The sequence below is a fragment of the Morone saxatilis genome, unplaced genomic scaffold, assembly GCF_004916995.1.
Source record: "Morone saxatilis isolate NCDOM2014 unplaced genomic scaffold, NCSU_SB_2.0 Contig8, whole genome shotgun sequence".
In the NCBI taxonomy this organism is placed as follows: Eukaryota; Metazoa; Chordata; class Actinopteri; family Moronidae; genus Morone; species Morone saxatilis.
Genome location: NW_023340257.1, coordinates 11500504 through 11509168, shown reverse-complemented (window position 1 = coordinate 11509168; position 8665 = coordinate 11500504). Strand labels below are relative to the sequence as shown.

The 8665-nt window shown below is 42.6% G+C and overlaps 1 protein-coding gene across 1 annotated transcript; it reads left to right on the top strand.

The window, feature by feature from the left end:
• Positions 1–8623, top strand: LOC118341260 (protein FAM124B). Its single transcript, XM_035679473.1, has 7 exons — positions 1–205; positions 551–582; positions 2007–2216; positions 2520–2915; positions 3514–3710; positions 5177–5339; positions 6422–8623. The coding sequence occupies exons 1-7, from the start codon at positions 42–44 to the stop codon at positions 7024–7026; spliced, it is 1767 nt and encodes a 588-aa protein (XP_035535366.1). The 5' UTR covers positions 1–41; the 3' UTR covers positions 7027–8623.
• The last annotated feature ends 42 nt before the right edge of the window (positions 8624–8665 follow it).

The following is an 8665-nucleotide window of genomic DNA, read 5'->3' as shown; positions in this document are numbered from 1 at the left end:
GTGTGGTTGCCCGGTGACGTCAGCGTCCCACTAAGAGTCCCATGTTTTGTGTGGAGCAGAAATCATCAGGATGCTTCCCACTCTCTGTCCGGACCGCCGCACGGACCGCTCAGACTCCCGGTGCCGGCGCCACCACATGTGAACCGGGCTATGTTTGGAAGAGAGCCGGCGATGAAAACGTGGACTCCGGGGCTGAAACCGCCGAGTGAGTCAACTGCTGTCGGGAGTTAGCTCCAGGGGCTAACGGTAGCTAGCCAACTCCGTTAGCCGTAGCCACAATGGAAATTAATTTCTGTCCGAGGACGGTAAAATGTGAAGGCATTTCAACCTCTCGGCGCTTTGTTGTACGTTTTTGTTGTTGTTGTTGTTGTGCTCTTTAAGGTGTTTTCCTTCACAAACGAGTATGTTGGCTAACAGCAGATAATGGGTTGTCATGGTGACCGAAGTGAAGGGATTCCAAACCAACCGCCGCGAGATGGAGACAGACGTTGGTCTCCAGTGTTTGTGAAGTAATCTCACTCATGGGCTTCTTGTTCTGTGTCTCACTCAGATCTGACTGCAGCAGGATGTCATTATCTGGCAGTAAGTGCTCTTTCATTCGTACAGATGTTTAAAAGCTGTCGTTTATAATTGCACCAAGATATCATGACTTTTGATCCTAAAGTGAGGTCAAGTCAGAACCTCTGAAGCCTACATTTCACATCCACAGACCCTTGTAAATACCCAGGCCTTTAAACCACCAGTGTGTGGTATAGTTTTAACATTAAAGGTTTGCAGTCTCTCAGCTGAGATTATCTTCTTCAAGTACAGTCACATTCACCGCCTACTCAACAAAATTGTCCCACTTTGACCCCCGAAAAAGTATGCAATGTCACTCTTCCAATTATATTAATCTTAGGCAGGACAATCTTTGTAAATAGTCTAATAGTGGTGATGAGACACCATAAATAAAAGCTCCACAGGCTGCAAAAAAGAAACCCGATAGTATTGAGTCCTAAGGAGAAATGACCTTACTTCTCACTTGATTTATTAGCTGAGTAAACAGCTTCCTGGTGAGTTTCAAGTCTTATTCCATACAGCATGATGTTCATTTAGTAAATGATGGTCCCATTTAGAGTAAAATAGAGATGAAGCAGGGTATACTATAGGGTGTGGTACCTTGTGGTTGACAAGTCATTCTCAGTGAGTCCGTCCAGCACCGCACAAAACTCAGATCAAACTGTCAAACCAGGCAGTGCTGATGAAATATGAATCAAGATGCTGATACTGTGTTGCCTGTTTCTCCCCCTTTCAGAAACATGTTTTAGTGTACTGTTTCTGTGACCAGGCGAGCGCTGTTGTTTCCTGCTGAAGTCGACATTAAGTGCAGCCAGAGAGCGCAGCTCAACTCGCAGTGTGTCACTGCTGCTGGCTCCAATAAAACAACATGGCAACGGCACTGAAGCCAAACTTTAGGCTTCAAAACGGTACTCCACAAACCAGTGGGTGGTGTCACAATAGGTTTGCACTTGTGAGACACACTAGAATAATGACTTCTCCATTTTCAAACACTGTGCATCAGTGTTTATTTTGGCACTAGACTAAACACGAATAAACGAATATTGAATTTGTCTTTTTTAATGTGACTTACCTTTCCAAAGAAGCCAAAATCTTTTTTTGACACACTGACTCATATTCTCCATGACAAAAAAAAAACGATCTTGATCTAAAGTCAGTAAGTTACTGTTCAACTAGACACTTGTTATGGCTTCTGCTGAAACCTCTGCGCTGTCTGGTTTTAGCATTTGCATGTTTTTACTTGTCTAAAATACACAGATCAGACGAAACATTATAACCACAGACCGGTAACGGCTCACTGATGCACGTGGAGGTTGGCGGTCGGCCCGTGTGGTCCGATCCAACTGATGCTGGTTCTGATAGAAAGGTGTCACACAGTGCTGATCGGTGTATCTTTGTACACTTACTGTCCATTGTGTGTGTGTGTGTGTGTGTGTGTTTGACCCCAGCTGAGCTCATGACCAGCCGGGCCAGGCACCAACGGCCGCAGGAGATTCTACTAATGAACTTGCATCTTCTCGCCAACCCTGGAGACTCGCTGCTGCTGCAGCACACCCTAGATCGCCTCCTCCGCTGGCTCTGCCCGAGCCTCCGCATCTTCCATGTATCTGAGAGGGCCTCCCCTTTCAGAAGCTACGCCCGCGTCTGTCCTGTGGCAGGTGAGGATCCTTACCTTCTCATACAGTCAGGACTGCAGAACCCTGTTGTGTCTGAACGTTTAACCACATTGCACAATCTGTAGGTGTATTTTTTTCTGTAAAGACGGAATTAATAATTTCCACATGTGAGAACAAGAGATGTTTACAGGAATTTATACCATTTAAAATTTCCCTTCATGTCAACATCCCCCTCAAATGTTGCACTCTTAACTGAATATTACTTTTATTCTCTGTATGGTATAAACAGGCCATCCCAGAACAAGCTTACCTTGTTACAATTGCTTCTGTTTTTATACCTTTCAGGTTACCCTTCTCTGGCCATCACTTTCTTTCTCCACGAGGCGTATGGAGAGGAGCGAATCCTCAAAGTGCTGGACTTCTTTCAGCGTCCGCCTTGGCAGTACCACCACACGGAGACCTGCAGCAAACGAACTGGAGGGGTCCACATTACCTCCAGCAGCTCCCCAGCCAATGCCCTGATGCGGCCCTACCTCCTGCCCAGCAGAGACTTTTATAGTCTGGGTGCAGGGATGCCTGTGTGGGGTGTTCGACCGGTGCACTGTGGAGGAGAAATACTACGTGTGACACTGTACAGTGGATATGACAACTATGAGGATGCCGTGCGGCTCTATGAGACGGTTCTGCAGCGACAGGCAGAGGAGCAGAAGACAGGCTTCTGCTGGTTCACTCTCCACACCGGTACGCCTTTAAAGTGTTTATTATCCTAAAGCCTTGTTTGTTTATTTATCGAGATCCCCATTAGAGTCTGGTACAAACATAAACACTCACATTACTAGTAACAATACACTAACACAAGTAAACAGTTTAAAGACAAACATTTTTATCTCTCTTAGCCTTTTGTATATCATTTTGTTGTGTAATATGATTTGGAAGTGAATTTCATTGCAGCATTGCTCTGAACTGACAGTTTTGTGTGTAAATACAAATATAATATGTTTTCTAAAGCAAAATGTAACTTTCCTCTCAACAAGTCCAGATTCTGTCTTCTTTCTATTTTTTTTTTTTATTATAATAATAAGAAGTAAAGCAAAAAGGCAGTGAAGTGACCCAAAATGTATTTGTCTACTCTACATAATATCTAGTGACATTATCTGTATATTAATGTAATATTCAAAATGTTGGTTGTATTTTGGAAAAAAAAATCTCAAAACAAGTGAAAGAGAATGACTTTAAATGATGTCACACCATGTCACCACTCTTCTGTTAACAAGAGACTTTTATTGTCATTCCCATTTGTTCTGTCCTTTGCTCTCACTGTGCCTCCGTACGTACGTAGAGCCCGGGCTGTGCCTGCAGTTGGCTTTAAAGCAGTTGTCTCCAGGGGTTCGAGTGGAGCCATGCAGCTCTGCTGTGCTGCAGTTCAGTGTGGAAGAAATTGGCCAGCTAGTCCCTCTGTTGCCCAACCCCTGTACCCCCATCAGCTCTACACGCTGGCAGACAGAAGACCTGGATGGCAACAAGGTTCTCTTCCAGGTAAACACAGCTTAAAATACCTGTCATCAAAAGTGATGAAAGGTTTGATGTAAAAGTGTTCGCACATGTTGGCTGATGCCTAATGTTTGTTTATTTTCTGCTTTAATTGTTTGTTTTTCATGCAGCTTAATGACTGATGTTGATGGATTTTAGTTTGCCCCACACTTATATGTTACAACGGAGGAAAGGTTTCCTCTTGATTTATGTTGGGTCAGATCATGAGGTTTGTCAAACATCAGTGGTTGCGTGAGTCTGAAGCAGCCTTACTTTAACTGTAAACACACAGCAGTCTGCTGGAAGGTTTACTCTGTAATCATCTCACAACAACAGAGAGTCCAAAGAGTCCAAAGAGCAGGATCTTTGTTCATTGTCCTGCTCAAATGTTTTTTGTAGAACAGGAGATTTTGTACTCATTATGTAGCTAGCCAGGTTTCTCAGTAGAGTTGTTGTTTATGTTTTATGTTTGCTTTGGAGGGAAAGCAGAAGTTGTTTGTGAAATTAAGAAATGTTAATGTGTTGCCTTTCCGTTTTATATGTATGTTTTTGTTATTGATGACACATTAATGATTTAACCTGGAATAGATCAAGGAGAAGCTTTTCTTCTATTCAAAATTATTATTATTATTATTATTAATTATTATATTAAATAAAGAGATCTAAAAATGTAAATAGACAAACAACATCAGTTATTGTTATTATATTATCTTAAAACACAGTGTTTGTAATGCAAATCACATTTAGTCACCAGATTTTGTCCAAATACTTCAGTGTTAATGTAATCGAAACAGATGTATTATTTTTGCTTCGTGATAAAAAATAATAGAACATCTGTGTAGATATAGAAATAGAGTTTTACTGTCCAAATGCTTTTTTGAAGAGAAAGTATTATTATTTAACAGAATCTGTGATTATTGTGAACCAAATCAGGTACATGATTAATTTAGAAGATCTCAGATTAGAAATATCCAAATACAATTATATACACGATGATGAAGAGCAAGTCTGGTGGGAAAACTCATTTGTGTTATATGTGATTGCTGTTTTCTTTCCTTGTGTCTCAAATCTAATTGATTGGTGCCGGTGTCAGTTAAGTCACAGATCTGATGATGAAACGGAGCGTAACAAAATCAAACAGAATTTTTAAAAAGTAGATTCATCCTGTTCAAACTACAGAATAATTAGTGTCACTGTCTGCATTAGATGTCGTTCATTATGACCAACACCACAAGATAAAACAGCATCACTTCAACAGCAGAAAGGGGGGATGAATGTCATTCTTCCTGTGATAATGAAATCAAAATGGCATGTGGTTGCTGTGTTTAACCAAAGCTGTCACAACAGCCATATGTTAGATGCGTGTATGTTAATTCTGACAAAGTTACTTAACTTGCTTAAATCTCTCTAGTCCTGCTGTAGCCTAAAGCATAATCCCTCTCCTCCTGTCCTCCTGTCCTTCTGTGCTGCAGGTGAAAACCCCAGCGCAACCTCAGCGACCTCTGACCTGTGCTTTCCCCCTGACCTGTCCCATTGTGTCCCCTCGAGGAATGCCGCTGAGGAGCTCGGGACAGGGCCACAGCCTGTCGCCCTGCAGCCTCACAACGCCCGTGCCCTGGCAAACACACAGGCAAGGTCAGTACACTAAAGTTGTTGATTAAGATGCGGTGCTCAAATGTATCTGCAGTATTAAACCTGCTGCATATATTAGATGCATATAAGAAGCTTGAGGGAAGAGACAGCAGGAGAGGACACCATACCCGCAGTCAGACGGGTCTCTACATTACAGACCCTAAATTCCACTGAGTCAGCCTGAATGATTTGACTCAACTATTTTTAATTTCCCCCACCACTCACATAACCAGTGTATTAAACAACCGTTTTTATGTGGGAGGCTTATTGTGGTCATAATCACCATGACGAATCACAGTGAAACAGAGACATGGAAAGTTGGCCAAATAAGTGTGAAGTCTTAAATGTATCCTATGGAGTTTTTTACCAGTCGTGGCACTATGGAACAATTTTTTATTTTTTTGGGTCCCGGTTGTGTTGTCTTATGCATGAGCCCGCTGGGGACGTGATACACATTCCTGCCGATGGTTTCACACTAGTCCACTGATCTGTGAAGTGCAACAGTGTGCCGACAACAAAGGCGGGGAAGTAGAGGTTTCAAAGAGTTCTGGATTTAAAATGACATTTGTTAGATACACCGCTCAGAGATACAAACAGAGGGTTTGGTGAATAACACTGAATGTAAACTGAAGTTTTGTTTGTTTAAAAGAAAACTCCACAGGTAACCTTTAATATTTGAGATGAGTAACAGTTGTTTCAATTAGCCACTCAGATACATTACTTACAGTTTGCTGATGTGGATCAGACTTTTCTGTAGTAGTGTTTTATCAAAGTTCTCTGACCCAAGAGCTTTTTTTAGGTTACATCAGTCTCCAGCTGTTAGTGAGCTGTCAACTTTCTATTACTCGAAACAGTCATCAAAAATCAATATATTTGACAACTAGTCACTTTTTTAAATTGAAAACACATCAAGAAATTATCAAAACATCAGTCTGATCCCGCCATCTGCAAATCATCTGACCCCGAGGTTATGTAAACCTTTTCTTATGCACAGAACTGTTTCATGTATAGTGACATATGAGTGTAGTACAATAGCAAAGGCCCACTTTTGTGACTCTGCCTGATGTGTCTTTGGTTGTCAGTAGGCCACAGACCGCGCAGTGACCCCGTCCTGGAGAAGCTTCATGGAGGAGGTGGTGGAGCGGAGAGCCTGGGATCAGGCAGCTGCTGCAGCACTCCTCCAGGCAGCTCCTGTTACTCATCCCAGCGCAGCAGCCCTGCACCGCTCTCAACCACCAATCACCCTGACTCTCCTCTGCGCCCCTCCATCACCCGTTCGCTCTCCCATCTCCTTCTGGAAGAGGATGAGGAGGAGACCAATGTAGACACAGGAGTCCCAGTCTCTCTTCACCCTGACACAGCAGTCAAAACAATTGCTCGCTCTTCGTCCATGGACCTTTTGATGAGTTTCCATTCTGAGAGACCTGCAGCTGTCGGGGCTTCAGCTGGTGAGGGTCTGGTCAAGGAGCTGATTGAATGTCTGCCTCGGGCACACATACACCCTCAGGGCCCCTCCAGGACACGGGCCTCCACTGGCTGTACAGACGCAGCCAGGAATGGCTGTGGCAGCAGGACTGTGGCGGCAGGACAAAGCCCCTTAAAAGGGCCCGTGGTGGAGAACAGGACTACTGCTGAGCTGCTGTCAGCACACACAAACAACAAGGAGCCAGTCGATGAGTTCTTCATCTAAATTCCTGCCACTACGCTACATGCTGCGGTAATTATCACAGTGTAAGGGAAAACATAGAGAAGTTGGACAAGATGAGAAATCCTTCAAAGAGGATCTGAAGTCATGCAGGACTGCGTAGTCTGATAAAAGAGCACTTCTCTGGAAACCAAAGTTCAGCTGCAGGTGACACCTTTCACTCAGAAGTGTCTTAAGACTGTAAGTGGTTTGACTTGTCCTGAAATGTCCAAAATATACAGTAATTATCCAACTCCTGCTCTAACAGGCCGACTAAGAGAAGTGGAACAAGGTGAGTGATATTTGACAGTCCAGGTAATAATAATTATATTGTTGAATGTGTTAATTACTTTTATATTTAGATCCAACTAATGATTTGTGCAGCTAATGTGCTAAAATGTAGCCATGTGAATAGCAAAACACGTCTGTGTTCGGTGTTACTGTCGGGTTACGAGTGCCAGTCTAGGTTTCTGTACAGCCACTCAGCGCCAGCAATGTCTTATTTATCGATGGCCTTTGAAACAGGTGAAGATGAGCTCAGCGTGAAGTCACTCTTTGATGTCGCTGTTGATCGTGATTAGAAATCTGATTTAGTCTGAGCTCCGTCACACTGCAGCACCGTCAGTCTGTTACAGCTCTGGCTTTACATAGTAAAAGTAAAAAGTATAGCCCAGTGGCTTCTGATCACATTTGTTAAAATGCTCTGCAGCTGATCCTTGCTCTAGTGTTTGTGTGTTACAATGTGTAAGTGGTGGACTAGACCTAGACAGATTACTGTATTGAAGAAGATTGTATTTTCATCTTTATATAGCCTAGAGTTAAGACTTCAAAGAACATTTGGAATTTACAAAAAATCTCTAATCATGTGTAATATACATCTTAATATTAATCTAACCATTTGTATGTAAGGTGTCTGAATAGCCCAAATGTGTCAGGAGCCTGAGACTTCAGAAATGTTAATTACTGTAAGGCCACAGTAAGCTGAGGGATCAGCAGACAGATTAAGTGAAAACTTAGCCAATACATCATCAGTATTAGACTGGTCCAACAGATGGTGGTAGTCAAACCCACAACGATTTTTGCACAGTGCCCATGATCACTAGTGTTTGTAGTTGTTTCGAGACAAGTCTGATAAAAGATAGTATTGTATACTATGCATTTTAATGACCACACTTATGACTCAGGTCGTACTACTCTCTTCTACAACACTGATTACTCACCTAACAGATAAACCTGTGTCTAGTGTTCCCTTGTGTTTCATGTGCATTATGGCCAGTGCTTAATCAGAGGCGTATCATTTAAGGATATTCGATATGAGCTGCTCCTGTTGGGCTGCTCACTGCTCAACAGGATACCGTGACACCCACGCTGTCCTGCAGGGCAGCTCGGGGGTGTGAATGTGTTTCACTTTTGACTGGAAACTTTTTTCCAAGCATGACAGTGAGTGTGTCACCCATGAGGCTCCTAAGTGTCGATCATGTTCGAGGTGAAATGTCTTAAGGCTTTAGTATTAAAACCTAAATGAATGAAAATGCTTTCTGTTGTGGTCTGTTCATGAAATCCATCTGTGAGTGTCCTGACAGATGTTTCCACATGACTAAAAGATTCAGTTCAATAACTATGTAATGGCACTGTCAAAATAAAT

What these genes read in the sequence shown, in the direction of transcription:
- LOC118341260 (XM_035679473.1), top strand. Translation starts at nt 42, where the DNA reads ATGTTTTGTGTGGAGCAGAAATCATCAGGATGCTTCCCACTCTCTGTC. An exon ending in CAGGATGTCATTATCTGGCA is followed by an intron (nt 583 to 2,006) that starts GTAAGTGCTCTT and finishes GTTTGACCCCAG; the next exon opens with CTGAGCTCATGACCAGCCGG. An exon ending in GCAACAAGGTTCTCTTCCAG is followed by an intron (nt 3,711 to 5,176) that starts GTAAACACAGCT and finishes TCTGTGCTGCAG; the next exon opens with GTGAAAACCCCAGCGCAACC.